Source organism: Rasamsonia emersonii (assembly GCF_000968595.1).
Source record: "Rasamsonia emersonii CBS 393.64 chromosome Unknown ctg1118621760518, whole genome shotgun sequence".
Classification (NCBI taxonomy): domain Eukaryota; kingdom Fungi; phylum Ascomycota; class Eurotiomycetes; order Eurotiales; family Trichocomaceae; genus Rasamsonia; species Rasamsonia emersonii.
The window spans coordinates 21,225-36,608 of record NW_013562942.1 but is presented as its reverse complement, the minus strand read 5'-3'; the positions used below and the strand labels follow the sequence as shown (position 1 = coordinate 36,608).

Genomic DNA, 15,384 nt, shown 5'->3' with positions numbered 1-15,384 from the left:
GGGCGCGTGGCAGCTTCTCGGCGGCGCACAGCCAGCGCGGCGACTCGGGCAGGAAGGGCATGAAGACGACGACGATGATGCAGAAGACGATCTGGAAGGCGCACGGCAGCCGCCACTGGATGGAGCCGGGGTAGGACGCCATGCCGTAGTCGAGCCAGTTGGCGATGATGAGGCCCATGATGAGGTTGGACAGCTGCATGGCCATCATGCGGCCGCGGGACTTGGGGGTGGTACCTATCGCATTCCTAGTTAATAATAGCCATGAAGATTCGCCGAATGAACCCTACATTCAGACAGCCAGATCGGGATGACGGTCGTCATGATACCAAGGCCAAAGCCAGCAACCAGACGGCCAACAAGGAACTGGGCCAGGCCGAACGAGGATGCCTGAAGAGTGGCCCCGATAGCGACGATGACGGCGCCAGCGATGTTGTTAGGCTTGCGGCCGAAGCGATCACCCATGGCGAACTGGGACACGGCACCGAACATGGAGCCCACCTCGTAGGAGGCGACAAGAAAGGCCAGCAGCGACGAGCCCGGATTGTTGAAGACGGCCAGGAACTCGGGCGAGGTGGTCAGGCCGCCCATGAAGCCCAGGTCGTAGCCGAACAGCAGGAAGCCGATGGAGCAGCAGAGGGTGACGGCGTAGACGAGGGGTTGGCCGCGGAGGCCGAGGAAGGAGGGCGACGAGGAGGACGCCATGATGCTGGCTCAGTGAGTCAAAAGAGACGACGTTGAGGAGGGATATTGAGGCCTCCACGCCGATCTATATAGTTGTAGATACAGGGCTATGGCCAGAGCTTGACGGGACTTGGCTCCCTTGGCTCTGGCAGCCACGCCAGAGATAAATACCCACCGCACCAGCATACTCCGTAGTAATCGCAAGCACATGTTCGCAGCAATCAATCCCGATGGATTCGTGTTAATCTGTTCCTCCTGTTTTATTTCGCGTGGAACAGCAAATTCCCCCGACGAATCACACGCATCAGAAACATGCACCCCTCGGACCATGTCCGAGCAGCGCCCTGACTCGCGGCACTCGCCGAGCCAGAAACGCGGAGAAGGCGTGGAGAAGAGTCCGGGGAGGACGGAGCCCGCCCGGCTTTTCCCCGGCCTTTGCTCCGACGGGTCCACTGCCGCGCGCGCGATTGGCTGGCGAGTGCGTGGCGGCTGATTGGCTGCGAAGGACCGGCTGTATGGTTCGGCAGAAATATTATTCGGCAGGAAGAAGAAATATTGTTTCGCAGGAATATGCTGTGAGGTATCCACCATGTTCTGTAAGAGGAAGGATATACGAGTATGCTGTCACACTTGCTGTGACACAGTTCGTTCTCGGTGGGGTGCTGTCTGACACGTGACTCGCATACTGACCTGCCGTATCGGGGTTAGCGTGGCAGGTGGACCAGAATGTTGGGGATATAAAACCCCGGATTCTTCAGCAATAATAAGGATAATGGCGATGGAATGGAAAGTTCCAGTAGGAGATAACTTGGATCAGACGGTTAAGGATTTCTATCTCATACTGCATTCAGATGGGATCGTTACTGGCGTACATTTCCAGGATCAGAATGCAAAAAAAGGAACAGAAACAAAAAATTCATTATATCCATGATCGAGAAAGTAAGCTTGAAATAGTACACTGTCCTATCCAACTCTGATAAATAGCACAAAAAAAAAGTCGTACAAGATTCCAACCGCACAGGTATCTTCAGCATATATCAAACAAGAAAAGTTCCAGGATATGACAAGACAAAGTCCTTCACACAGTAAACGAACTGGTCGGCCTCACAGCCAGCCCAGCCTTCTCGTACGTCCGATCAATAACCTCCATCTGCGCAATGCTGTCCGCGCCATCGATCCACACCCTGGAGCCCGCGCGCCCTTTGACGCGGTGCACAAACTCCTCCAGCTGGTACCGGTACGTCGTCCACCAGGCCGCCCCACTATTATTATTACGACCGGGATGCTTCTCCGGCCAGTCGTATGCCTTGATCTGCTTCGATTCCGTCCAGCGTCGGACTACCTGCGAACCCTGGCGGATCGTGTGCGTGTCGCGCACGTCGATGCGGTGGTAGAACGTCGGCTGTAGGTGATTCCACAGCGTCACTGTTCGCTGCACCGTGTGCGATGTACCTTCTGTGGAAGAGGAGGAGGAGGACTCATCTACTGTCTTCTCGCCCAGCTCGATGACGCATTTCGGCCATCCTATGCTCGGCCAGTTCTTCGTCCACGACGCGGGCAGGAAGGCTGGAAACCCGCCCGCCGTCGCCAGGTCGGCCTCCAGGTGCCCGATTGCTCCAGAGCGACTGCGGTAGGTGGCCGTGATGGCCTGGTCGATCTGGGGTTCGGGTTGCAGACCCTTCTTCCTCGGCGGCGGCATCCCCCGGTAGCTTGCGCTCAGCACCTCAGGACGAGCGTCGTCGAGGATCTGCCGCAGACAGGACAGATTGTACGTGCCAAAGTCCATCATGCAGCCGCCAGCCAGCGCGTACTGGAAGCGAATGTCGTCCTCCGGCATGAAGCCCTTCGGCGCATACTGATAGACGGAGGCGCGGACGACCGGGCCCGCCAGCGGGTCGCGCCGGATCAGGGAGAGAAAGGTCTGCCAGGCGGGGTGGAAGCGGTAGTGGAAGGCCTCCAGCAGGACCGGAGCGTTGGGAGCGGTCACCAGCGGATGCTCAAACAGCGCGCGCGCCTCGACGGCATTCGACACGGACGGCTTCTCGAGCAGGACATGCTTGCCGGCGCGGAGAGCGCGCAGGGCCCATTCGTAGTGCAGCGAGTTGGGCAGCGCGATGTAGACGCACGAAATCGCGGGGTCGTCCAGCAGGGCTAGCAGCGTCAGATGAAGTGAAATGGCATCGTTTGTGTCGCAAGGACTCACCCTGGTAGCTGTCATGGACGATGGGGATCTGGTGTTTCTTGGCGTATGCCTCCGCCTTCTTGCGGTCTCTGGCAGCCACGGCCGCGACGATGACTTCGGGGTGCGACTTGGCAGGGGCAATCAACGCGAGGGGACTACCAGGTCAGCGCAAGTCATTACGTGGTGAGATGGATGGATCTTACGCGATGTTCGACGCCCCCAGCAGACCAAAGCGCAACGCGTCATCCTGCTTTGGGGCGGTTGGTGGGCGGATGCTGGTGTAGATGCGGTGGAGGAAGTTGAGCAGGGGCATCTGGCCGTTATTTCTCTTATTGACGATCGAAGGTTAGAAACATGTACAGGACGATCTGGTTAGTATCAGCGGAGCTATGGCTGTCGTGAGTCGTACATGTATTTGTCAGCTGTCAGCCTAACTAATAACTAGCGCTGGGATGAGCCATCCGCTCAGGCTGCCAAAAACGGAGTGCTGTACGTAGCCCTGTCAGAGAGACTCACTGTATACAAGATGGATTCAGTGTTAATGATATCTTTGATATCTGCCTGTCGACCCCTGAGTTTCTCAAGCAATTCGGTAGTCTGCGATTGGCCCAGTCCCATACAGGAACAGCCAATCAGGATGAAAGCACAGTACGGCACAATTATGTCGAATACGACAGCTATATTTCATGATTTCTATCATATATCTTCATCTCGTTATTCTTCATTACAGCTTATCCTCAATCTGATCAGTATGAGGCGACACAAGATACATCATGCGGATTGAGCCATGGGACAGACGGCGACAAGGCGTCTGGCATCTCCGAGAAAAGCAGGTAAATTGCCAACAGATTCTCCAGAAGACAGGCAATTATGCAATAAATCAGCTTAATTGATTGTCTATATGACATTCTGCTATTAATAGCAAATAACCGATTAATCCTGCACTGATTATACTCGACTCTCTGCTATGGAAGCATTCGGGGCACCGGGTTCTTGGCACCGTCGTCTTGGCAGAGCATTTTGCTTAGTAATCCATTAGTTAGTAACTAATCAGCATTAGTAATTCATGCACGTGACCGTATCGAATTACGTCATGCCATCAAGCCCCGCAGACTGCCATCTGCAGTACCAAGGATGGATGTAGATAAAATGCTGGAAAGGTGTGTCATTAAATGAAAGAATTACAATAATGTTGCCTGGGTAAGATTTGCTTATTGTATAGGTAGGAGGCCGAATTGACCTGCATGATTGATGCCGGATATCGCAGTGCGGGGTACTACTGTGCTGTGCAGTACATACACTATTCGTCCATTCCACAATTGCAATTCAACGAGAATCAGCCAGGAGAGTACTGGAAATTAAAGTAGAACAATGCAGAATTTATTCCAGATGGATGTACAGCTGGTTAACTCCGAAAATTACTAATGAGAATGCACGCCGGAGATAGTGGATAGTGGGGCTGTTATTTCCGCTGCTTCGTGGTGTTTGAGATGGCTTCTTCTGTATTCCTCGTGTTTCTTCTCTGAATATACACCTGTGTCGTCTATATCGATCAGTCATCCTACTGTTCTACAATGCCCTCCATCTCCGGCCAGGCAATCGTCATCATCGGCGGCTCGTCTGGCATCGGCTTCGCCGTCGCCCGACTCGCCCTGGCCGAGGGCGCGAGCGTGTCCATCGTCTCGTCGAACCCCACGCGAGTTGCCAATGCTGTGAAACGCTTGCAAGCCGAATTCCCGCAGGGCAAGATCGCCGGCTACGACTGCGATCTGAAGAAGGAGGACGTCGAGGCGCGGCTGGAGCAAGTCCTGACGGCCGCAAGGGCCAGCAACAACGGCGCGCCGCTCGACCACATCGTCTTCACGGCCGGCGACAGCCTCGCCATGAAGCCCATCCAGGACATTGATGTCGACTTTATCCGCCAGGCCGGCCAGGTGCGCTTCGTGGCCCCGCTGCTGGTCGCCAAGCTGGCGCCGCGCTTCCTCAAGCCCAGCTACACCTCGTCGCTGATCCTCACGTCGGGCTCTGTCTCGCAGAAGCCCCTGCCCAACTGGTCCGTCGTGGCCTCGTATGCCTCCGGCCTGGACGGCATGACGCGCAACCTGGCCCTGGACCTGAAGCCGCTGCGGGTGAACCTCGTCATTCCGGGCGCCGTCGACACGGAGCTGTGGGGGGAGAACCGCGAGAAGTTGGTTGCGGAGATGGCCAAGACGGCGTTTTTGGGGAAGGTGGCCACGGCGGAGGAAGTGGCCGAGGCGTATATCTACCTGATGAAGGACACCAATGCCACGGGGAGCGCGGTGAGCACGAACGGAGGGGGTTTGCTGCGGTAGCAGTAGCGTTGCAATGAAGGGAATGGATCAGCATTGTAAATAGGAAAATATACTCTGAAATGACGAACCAACTATTTAGTACTCAAATAGTCTTGAACTGTTATTGTTTACGCCCAACCAATCTCTCCTAGCAGTCTGCCAGAGAATGCCAATGACGAAATCACCGGTTGAAATCTCCTTGATGGAGAATACGCGTATCTAAATCATAAGTACCTGCATAGTAGGCAAAGAAAAAATGGAATGAAATGAAAAAGAAATGAAGGAAATGTATTCTCCAATTTCGACAACTAAATCATTTTCGTTTAATTCACATCAAATATATCCAAGGATTGGCCAGAAGCATGCTGCGTAACTATCAATCCCTTCTGGTCGAGGACTGGGTATTCCTGGCTCGTACCGCAGTACCTAGACTGAATTGGAATTGCTTCTTCAAAAATACAGCTCTTCTTGTACTGTACAGCGGATATTATTAACTCAGCGATTAAGCCTAACCTTAATATCAAAATTTCATCTAGTGTGCCCTGCAGAAAGATTATCAAGACGTGTTTGTTCATTGGATGGGATTCGGCATACAGCATCATTTTCGCCTCTGGGTAGAATATATATATTAGAGTGGACAACTAAACAGGCAGTAGACCATTACGCAATAATCCTGCGAAACGCGGGATATTCTACTATTATCGAAAACTAGTTAATAAATCGAAAGATATCATATTATTACTTTCTTTCTATTTAGTGAAACAAATTTTATTTTTATGTCACCGTTGTTGCTTTACAGACAGTACGATATTGAATAATCCATCTTGAACAAGGACGTAAGTAGGTAAAGAAGGTGAAGTTCGAAAAGACTGGAATACTAGAATTTGTAGTATTTCACGTCACAATAAAGGATGATGGAGTAATCCGACAAGATCAGAGAATATTTTAGCGAGGGAACGGCCCAACACTCAGCGGGTTTGGTTGACTGTGTAGATTCGACAGAATTGATTGCTAGGCGCTGATGGAATTAAATGTTTTCTTTTGTGCAAGTTTCTTGCGCGATAAGCATGAAGGAATGATAATTACCTTTCTGTACATATACATCTGGGCATCAGCATTAAAAAAAGATTGGAAAATAGCTTGCCTTTACTGGCCATAACAGGATAATAAATAGCACGGATTCCTGAGAAAAAAAATGAAATAAATAAAATAAAATGAAAGTAATTTTTTTGAATTGTAGTGACAATAGCAGTAAGTTAGTAATCATCAATCAGCTGTTGACTGAATTGAATTAAATTAATTAACCTCTCCTAGGAAATACATACCAAATTAATATCTCCCTCCAGAAGGGGATTGAAAATACAATTCCTGCCGTTGGAAAGATGAATAATTCTTATTTTTGTATTTTGGATTATAGTATTTCCATGTGTAGAGGTAATTAATTAGATCCTGGAAAGATTCTGATTTCCGTCCGATTTGAATAATACCGCCTCCATGTTGTACAGTACCTACCTAATGTTGCTGTTTTGCACTTAGATTTGCTTTTATAGATCGGAGATGTATGCGCATGTATGTACTGATGCAGAGGTATTAAAAGAGACACTGTCGCTTTATCTCTCGATAAGGGAAAAAAAAAGGAAGGAAAGAAAGAAAGAAAAAAGAAGAAGAAAAAGTGATCTCATCTAAATTGATCTATTATTGATCAAGGAAGATGGATTAAAAGTTCCCATCTGGGCGTTCGGGCCGACCCGCCAGGCGGCAGCATAATTTCTTATATAAGAGAGAGCCAAAGCCCCAACAGCAACTCACATAACCAACCTACATACTATATCACTACACTAATGACGAGCATCTGCAGTAACTAAAACCAACAAACGAACAAACACACCTGACATACGCATCTATCTATCCATCTACATATCTACGACTATACTATACTACATAGCCTACAACCATGTCCTCCTCCTCCTACATGGCCGACCTAATCCAACTCATGGACCCTCCCGACCCAAACACAAACTATCCCACAGAAGCAGACCTTACGCAAGGTCCTCTTCTCCTCCGCGAACGAGCATGGAAGCACCTGCTTCTGGGGAAAAAGCTCGTTCCTAAGGGGGAGGAGGTGAAGCCTGAGATGAAGGATGTACGATCGCCATCTGATAAACATGGATTTTCTTGACTGACTGGTTGTTGACTATTTGCAAGACACACGTCTCAATGTCGATTCTGCCGGAGAAATCGAGGGTTGTTGGGGTGGGGTTGGTTGAGTTGATGGATTTTGATGAGGAGAGGTTTGTCTTTCCCCCTCTCTTTCACTCTCTCTTTGTCTGTCTGTCTGTGTCTTTTTTTTTTAAATTGTTTAGTTTACTTTGTGCTAATGACGAGGCTGATGTTGTCGTTTCCACAGATTGACTGTCGATGTCGATGAGAATGGGGTCGTCAGAGATGTCTGCTTTAAATAGGTTTTTTTTTTCTTCTAATTTGTTTTTCTTTTCTATTGGTAATTGGATGTTCTTGACGATCGATGATGATTCTGTTTTTTGTTTTTGGCATGATGTTTAATTGAGAGCATTTGAGTTCAGTGTCTATATGTCTGTCTGTATGTATATATTCTTGTCATAATCATACAAATCCATACAAATCTATACACCAACATTTCCTAATCTATGTAGCAGCTCATGAAATCATCTCATCCGGCAGGAGGATAATCTGCACATCAGCAACCCCCCCAGTGCCATTGCTCACCCTCAACGAGCCGCCATACTTGATCAGCTCCTTGCCCGCCGGCGCACTGAACGGCGGACACCCGTTCAGCACCGTGCTCAACCCCTCCTGGCAGACTGTCTGGTTGATCACGAAGTAATTACCCTGCACGACGGATATGTTCAGCACCACCTCCAGGCCCGGCATGAAATACTGGTAGTACAGGGACCTGAAATCGGTGGGGTAGATGCTGTCGTCGCCGATTGCGACGTCCTTCTTCATCCCGCCGCAGAACTTGTCGATGCGGGATTGGGTGTCGGCTTGAGGGACGCCTGTTGGGATGCCGTGGTAGTTGGAAGGCGCGCAGAAGAGGGGGTTTGTTGTCGTGGGGTTCTGCGTGGTGGTTGAATCTGCCTCTGTCGTAGTAGTATGAGTGGTTGTAGTTGTGGAATCTGCTTTTGATGTTGCAGGACTAGTATGATTTGTAGTATGACTAGTGGTTGGACTTGTCGTATGACTTGTAGTATGTTCTGGTGTGTGGCTGGTAGCATGACTAGTCGTATGACTTGTGGTTGTACGATCTGGTGTAGGAGTTGCAGAAGGTGACTTCGTGGAAACTGCCTTCGATGTAGGTGTCTGAGCTGCTGTAGAGCTCGTAGGGCCTCTCTCCGTCGAACTCGAGCCAGCAGAACCGGTAGCAGTCGCCTTCGCAGAGCCAGTTGCAGTTGCGGTGTCAGTGCTCGCCGTCAACGAACACGCATCCGAACCATCACGCTTAGGGACAACGCCTGGCTGGCAGCCCGCATTCTGGTTATTCCAGATGACCTTCTCGGCCGCGCCCTTCTTTCGAGGCCACGCCAGGCTTGCCATCAGGTTCTTCACGTTGGCTGCGATCTTGCCCGACCCTGGCTGCCCCAGTCCATTCCCTGGCAGGCCCATGAAGTACGCTGCCAGCCCGGCCGCCGCCGGCGCCGCAAAGGACGTGCCTCTTCTGTTCGTACCCACGCCAGCGCCGTTGTCTGCACAGCTGATGCCGTCCGCCGGCGCCCAGACAGAGACCAGTGGCCCCCCTTGCGAAAAGGGGGCCAGATTGCCGTCGTTGTCGGTGGCACCGACGACAATCAGCCCGTCAATGTCGTTCGCCCACAGCGCCGGATAGCGGTCGACGTCGGGACGGCCTCTCATGGCGTCGTTGCCCGCTGCGATGGTGAACGGCACGTCGAGCTGTACAATCTCCTGCGTCAGCTTCTTGATGATCTGCGCATTGCGGTCGTTGGCGGGGATGGAGAAGCCGAAGGAGCAGTTGATGACGGCCTTTCCCTGCAGTTTGCGGTTCAGGATGTCGTTCTTGACCTCGATCATCGCGTCCATGTACGTCGACGTGAGGATCTTGAACCCGTTGGTCGTGTCAGCCTGCAGCTTGACCACAACCACGTCCACATTCTTGGCCACGCCAAACGTGGGCCCGGCCACTTTCGACAGCACACAGGACCCGTGGTTGAACTTGTCGTCCTGGTTGTGATCTGGCGTCTTGCCAAAGCCCGGAAAGAGCCATCGCTTGCTGCCCGGCATGTTGATGTACTCGGGATTCTGGGTGCTGGCCCCCGAGTCCACGACGTAGACGGTGATCCCCTTGCCCGCCGACGGATCATACTGGTATTCGTTAGAGATGCTGGGGACCAGCTGATTTTTCGGCTGCGAGATGACGGCCAACTCGGGCGGTGCATTCTTCTGCTGGATCGGAGAAGCGCGTTTCCAGAACTGGAAGGATTTGCCAGTATCCAGAACCGGCTCGAAAGACCGCGTTGAGAGCGAATCGTCCCCCTCTGGGTCGTCGATGTCATCTACCGAGAGCCAGTCGTCCGGAGCCACCGAGTCGATGATCGAATTGCTGGAGAATTGTTTGACCTGGGTGGAATTCAGAGGCGCTCTCCAGAAGGCAATCCCGACGCTGAAGTCGGTAGCGCTCTGGATGTTCGATTTCCCGACCTGCTCGGTCAGGATCGCGTCGAAGGACTCCCTTTCCGCTTTGCTGGCCGAATCCTTGGGCACAATCAAGTATGGAGTGGCAGATGCAGTTGGAGTTGGCGTCGACGACGAAGTGGATGTTGAGGAAGTAGTGGCAGTGGTCGACTCAGGCTCTTTCGTCGGTTTTGCGGTTTCTTCCGGCTTCTGATTCGGATCTGGAGTCGGTTTGCCATCAGGCCCGATGTCGAGCGTTGGAAATCCCGACGGCGGCGGGATGATTCCTGGAGGGCCGCTGATATGCACGGGAAAGACAACGACAGGATGTCCATGATGATCGAACCACACCGGGACAATTGTTGGGTGGTGGTCCGACCCGGTGACGGTCGTTGCGGAGTAGGAGTCTGGGGGGCCGGTGTGGTCAGACAAGGTCGTTGTGCTGAACGTGCCCGATTCGATTGCGGTCTGAGCAGGCACGGTGATAGAGCCGGAGACAACAAAAGGAGCTGTCAGATAGGCGACGGTGGTCGAAGTGGTCGAAGTGGTAGTAGAAGGTGCTGTTGTAGAAGGTGCCGTTGTAGAGCCTTTCGAGCTTCCGGTATCTGTTGTATGTGCCCCAGATGTGGTTGTTGTAGAACCAGCCGTGCTAGACGAGGTGGATGACGCAGCTGCCCCGCTTGAAGGCCCTGAAGTTGTAGAGGGCGATGTTCCAGGAGACGAAACTTGGGAGGGCGAAGCTCCAGAGGGTGCTTCAGTGGGTGATACTGCAGAGGTTGAAGCCGCAGAGAGCGATGTCCCAGGAGATGAACCTGCAGAGGGAGACACCGCAGAAGGCAGAGCTGTAGACGGGGCACTGGCTGCAGTCGTAGAACCAGCCGGGCTCGAGTACGATGAACCAGTTGCTCTGGCAGAAGTTCCTGAAGCTGCAGAGGGCGAAGCTCCAGAGAGTGATGCAGAGGGTGATACTGCAGAGGCCGATGCTCCAGGAGATGAAATTGCAGAGGGAGAACCTGCAGAGGGAAAAGCTGCGGAGAGTGATGCTCCAGAGGGTGATACTGCAGACGGAGCACTGGCTGCAGTCGTAGAACCAGCTGGGTTCATGTACGATGAACCAGCTGCCCTAGAAGGCCATGAAGTTGCAGAGGTCGATGCTCCAGGAGATGAAACTGCAGAGGGTGTCAGAACCCTGCTGATCGAGCTGCCTGCACTGGGAGACGCCTTCGAAGAGCGGGCATGACTGCTGGGCAGGACAACACTCGAGCTCGGGCTGCGATGGGCCGTGCTGGTAGTGTTTCTGGTAGAATTCGTGAACAGTCGTACGCCTGCAATATCTGGCCTTCTCCCAGGCAAGGCCGACGCAGGATCAAAGAGCGCGAGCCCTGCGACAAGCACGGTCAAGAGGGCTTTGGTCATGGTGGGACAATATGATAGAAAACGGTAACCCTATCCCACCACGAGGAAGTGCAGTACACAAAGCCCTCCAAGGAAGGGCCAGGTTGATGCCTGGCTGAACAGGCGTTTTCTTCTCATATTTATGCCACAGCCTTCCTCTCCTTCAGTTGAAAGGATCAAGGGGCGAAATCATGGAGCCGGAAATCCGGATATGCGTCAGGATAGAGACACAGAGAATAGATCCTGTTGACAGTATAGCTCCAGTGGGATTCTCCGTTCTCGGTGCTGGTCATGATAGTCAAGTCTCGGCAGTAGTGGATAATGGACCCTGCACTCGTTGGGGGCCAGCGGGCGGCATTTTTCGCGAATCCTGCGCAGCGAAAGACTCGAGATCTAGAATCTCCAGACGCGATCTTTTCTGCTTGGCGCCGAGGTACTCGAAGATTTGATCACCAATGTCTGTTCAATCGAGCAGGAATGGTGGGGGGGGGGGGGGGGGGGGAATATCCACACTGCTGCTTTCCTACACAAGCTTGGTGGATTGTCAGCTTGGTTGTCAGTTCGTTCCATCCTGCATAACCCGCTCATTTTTCCGAGATCATTGCTGCAGCATTGTCACCTTCATTTAGCTATAAAAATCGATCTAGGGTAATGTCGCGTGGTACAAAGTACTCATAGCCGACAATATTGCCTGTCATCATTTTCAGTCTAAAATATTTTAAATGTACATCCCACAATCCAGCCGCATCTAGCCAACCGCAGCCATGGCCTTCGTGTATATCTCGCAGTTGGGATTTTGGGGCCAATTTGTATTAACTAACTCCTAGTCAGGCCTTGGGCACAAGCACAGAACATACAAGCCAACCATGTCCGGCATGTAATCCCAACCAGAGCAAACCAACACTTTCTCTGGCATGTTGATTGGCTATAAAAAATTATTAGTAGTAATAAGCTTAACCTGGTTGTCTAGTTTGTGTTATTTTATTGGTTGGTTTGAATGAGTCCTCTGTTTCATGATCTGCAGGGGTTTTTCCACGGAATACTCCGTATTGACAGAGAGGTTTATTTTCCTATCTTCATACGGAGATAACTATTACTCAGATTGATTCTAGGCCTTTGGATAGAAGTAGAAGCTATGCTAACCTAGATGGATGTACTGTACCTAGCCTATGCTGCAAACTCGGCCGAGAGGATGCCATGACATTGCTTTCGGTGAATCCACAAAATGTTGCGACCTACAACAATACAGAACTAATATATGCATCTCATAAAGCTGTTTGGTAATTGTACTGTACACAGGCTGCAACTCTGTCTGGTTTTCAAGGCATGGAGTTGAATAAGGACTATTGACTTCCCGTCTCTGTGATGATGTAGCAGTTATTTCTATGTCCTGCCTGGACTATTAATATTTAATTAATGGTGCATCTCGGAACTATTTAAATTTAATTCCGTGTACTGGGATTGGATATAGAGTGTATTACATCTGCATGCATTAATATTGAATATCTGGCAATCATATCAATTACTGTATTAATCGTCTAGAAATATACTTTCCTATAAGTTTTTGCTATACACTGAAAAAAAAAAGCGATGCACATTACTAGCTAGAGGAGTATTATATAGCCAACCTATTATCACCTAACATTTTGTCAAACAAACTGGGACACAAAAGAAAAACCTAAGTTATCTAGTGAACCCCTACAATGATTGATAGCTGCCGGTTGACACATGTGCTACAGTAAACGTTTAGTTAGTAGAGCTTGGATGAAGGTCAGATGATTGTTCGTTTACTAGGCCCTCATTCTGTTTCCTTATTCGGAAAAAATTAAGTTCAGTATTATTGTAGACAAAGCGGCAATACAGATAAGACAAGACGAGACACGTTAAGCAAACACCTTAATCGATTTATTTAAATCACGATATTCCTTTCTTTCCCAAGTGCAATCCAGCCAGTCTTATCCCTGTCATTCTGACTTTCGTCCATAAACAATGTAGCTGGATGATCCTGTCAGATCTCCCCTCTTGTGTAGTATAAGTATAAGAGGCAACGTACAAGTCAAAAAGCCCGTGGATGTGCTCGTTCCTCGCATCCCTGTTCGTCTGAGCGATCAGGTCATTGACTTGCTCGGCTGACCACCCTTCGTGTTGTGTTAGCACTGCCGTCGCCATCGCCTCGAGACCGCCTGTTTCAAGCTGCACCAAGTTCCGTGTTCCGAGCTTTTGCTATTAAAAAAAAAGGTCAGTCAGTTTATCACCAAAACTACAGTTTCTCTTTCTTCTGCAGACATACATGATATCTATCTTCCGGCCAAGATCCCAGCGGAATGCGGTATTTCGTCACTTGAATGTCGACAAACCCAGCCTGACGAAACCACCGCTCCAGCGAGGGCCCTGGCTTGGCACAGTATCCGGCCTTTTCATATGCGTCGCAGATTGTAGTGTAGTATCTCTCGATGGTTGAACCCGCGGTGGATCCGTCGTCGGAGTAGATGGTGGGATCCCAGTCTTGGAATTCGACCCATCCGCCGGGTTTGGTGCAGCTGTCGTTCCTTTGTCATTAGTACACTTATAAAAATGAAAGTTCAGTTAGATACTGGTGTATGCCCTCACTTGTACGCTTGCTGAATCAGTCTCTCCATGTTTCTGATCGAGAAGAGCAATCCTCGGGCATGGATAAAGTCGAAATGATTGCTTTCATATTGCCATTCCTCCTCGACATCTTCGACGATAAACTTCAGGTTGGGTGGTCGGATAATGGCATATTCGTCTGAGTATCCCTCATCTGGCTGAGACATCTTCAGGCTCAGATCGTTACCGATGACCTAGCACGGAGCATTCATTAATTACTCAACTAAGACCGTGAACAGATTCCAAAGCAACATCAACTGACCTCCACAGAAGGGAATTGATCAACTGCAGGAGTGTTAACGACTCAAATCAATCAAATCAATCCAGTTAGTTAGTAAGAATACTCACAAAAGTCACTCGCCCAGATACCTGTCCCCGTACACAGATCCAGAACCCGCTGCGGGGAGGGTCCAATCGGCGCGAGAAACAGTTTTTCTTCTGTCATTACCAAGAACAGTTCATGGAGCATGTCGAGACGGTCGCATTCGTCGTCGTCGTAGCCTTTTTATCCCCCTTAATAGCCTGCTAGCAACCGGCCAAAGAAAGAGACTCACGGTCATCGCTATGATACTGTCTGCTATTCTCTTGGCGGAAGTTGAGAACAGAGGATGACAGAGAAGCAGTATAGTCGGATCTGGGCAATGTCAGTGGTTTGAATCAGCGTCAATTGAACACAACCTAGTGTGGTCGCTCACCGCTCCTCTTCATCTTCATAGGCAGAGTCGATGTCGGTATCCTATTATCAAAGAGTAGTTAGTTAGTGATCATCTTGCGACAAGGACGATGGTACTGTACGTGCCTGACGGTCCACGGCCACCGTGTTTCTGCCATTGTGAAGATACAAACGGAGATGACTAGCTATGAAAGTGCGTTGTCAGGGTGTATCGACGAGACAGCACGTCGAGCGGATCGAGAAGGTTTATATTATGCTGATTCATCAGCACCGCCAAAGCTCGCGTCTCCGTAGTCTACCATCTGCCCAATAATACAGTCTTGTCCAGGAGAAACTATCGCACAGCATGACTCGACCAGTTCAACAAAAACGTTCAAGCTCAGGAATAGCTACAGGGGTAGTTATCTGAGCAATCAGGCAATAATAACATTGCCGGAACGGCGGCCCGAAGCACTAAGATATCACCCTTGTCAAGCCTTCAACTAGTCCAAATAAAGTACGGAGTACCTTAGGTACTGTACATACTCCGTACATATCTCTACGGAGTAAACAATTCCCCAAAAACGGCTGTTTCTAATTAGTTGACGGGGAGAAGAGGACACGATCAATCAGTAAAATATATGTTTCCCGGATATCAGGGATAAAAGCGGACATACATACTCTATACAAAATGCATTCCATATCAATTGGTTGACTTAAGACCGCTGCTTGATTGACTTGATTCTCAATGGCACATAACCAATGAAAAGCACGAGTGGCCAAGTGGTAAGGCGTCGCACTTGTAATGCGAAGATCGCGGGTTCGAATCCCGTTTCGTGCTTTCCACCTTTTTATGTCACGTGACCTCT

At 50.3% G+C, this 15,384-nt stretch overlaps 6 protein-coding genes across 6 annotated transcripts; 2 read left to right on the top strand and 4 right to left on the bottom strand.

The window, feature by feature from the left end:
- On the bottom strand, positions 1 to 702 carry T310_7223 (Hexose carrier protein; the record flags this gene model as incomplete). The annotated part of the gene is made up of 2 exons (XM_013469989.1): positions 1 to 234; positions 288 to 702. Coding segments are annotated over 2 exons (649 nt in total), but the record flags the coding sequence as incomplete, so codon positions are not given.
- Positions 703 to 1,759: 1,057 nt separating this feature from the next.
- T310_7222 (Dimeric dihydrodiol dehydrogenase) lies at positions 1,760 to 3,481 on the bottom strand (the record flags this gene model as incomplete). The annotated part of the gene is made up of 4 exons (XM_013469988.1): positions 1,760 to 2,832; positions 2,885 to 3,018; positions 3,067 to 3,176; positions 3,380 to 3,481. The coding sequence occupies 4 exons, from the start codon at positions 3,479 to 3,481 to the stop codon at positions 1,760 to 1,762; spliced, it is 1,419 nt and encodes a 472-aa protein (XP_013325442.1).
- Positions 3,482 to 4,437: 956 nt separating this feature from the next.
- T310_7221 (Short-chain dehydrogenase) lies at positions 4,438 to 5,398 on the top strand (the record flags this gene model as incomplete). Its single annotated transcript, XM_013469987.1, has 2 exons — positions 4,438 to 5,163; positions 5,276 to 5,398. 2 exons carry the CDS (start codon positions 4,438 to 4,440, stop codon positions 5,396 to 5,398), a joined length of 849 nt encoding a protein of 282 aa, XP_013325441.1.
- A 1,731-nt stretch (positions 5,399 to 7,129) lies between these two features.
- Positions 7,130 to 7,587, top strand: T310_7220 (uncharacterized protein; the record flags this gene model as incomplete). Its single annotated transcript, XM_013469986.1, has 3 exons — positions 7,130 to 7,318; positions 7,381 to 7,466; positions 7,539 to 7,587. The coding sequence occupies 3 exons, from the start codon at positions 7,130 to 7,132 to the stop codon at positions 7,585 to 7,587; spliced, it is 324 nt and encodes a 107-aa protein (XP_013325440.1).
- Positions 7,588 to 7,851: 264 nt separating this feature from the next.
- Positions 7,852 to 11,256, bottom strand: T310_7219 (Uncharacterized protein; the record flags this gene model as incomplete). Its single annotated transcript, XM_013469985.1, has 1 exon — positions 7,852 to 11,256. The coding sequence occupies one exon, from the start codon at positions 11,254 to 11,256 to the stop codon at positions 7,852 to 7,854; it is 3,405 nt and encodes a 1,134-aa protein (XP_013325439.1).
- A 1,893-nt stretch (positions 11,257 to 13,149) lies between these two features.
- On the bottom strand, positions 13,150 to 14,694 carry T310_7218 (uncharacterized protein; the record flags this gene model as incomplete). The annotated part of the gene is made up of 8 exons (XM_013469984.1): positions 13,150 to 13,458; positions 13,526 to 13,775; positions 13,846 to 14,057; positions 14,126 to 14,148; positions 14,212 to 14,364; positions 14,418 to 14,497; positions 14,559 to 14,599; positions 14,659 to 14,694. 8 exons carry the CDS (start codon positions 14,692 to 14,694, stop codon positions 13,150 to 13,152), a joined length of 1,104 nt encoding a protein of 367 aa, XP_013325438.1.
- Between the last annotated feature and the right edge of the window lie 690 nt (positions 14,695 to 15,384).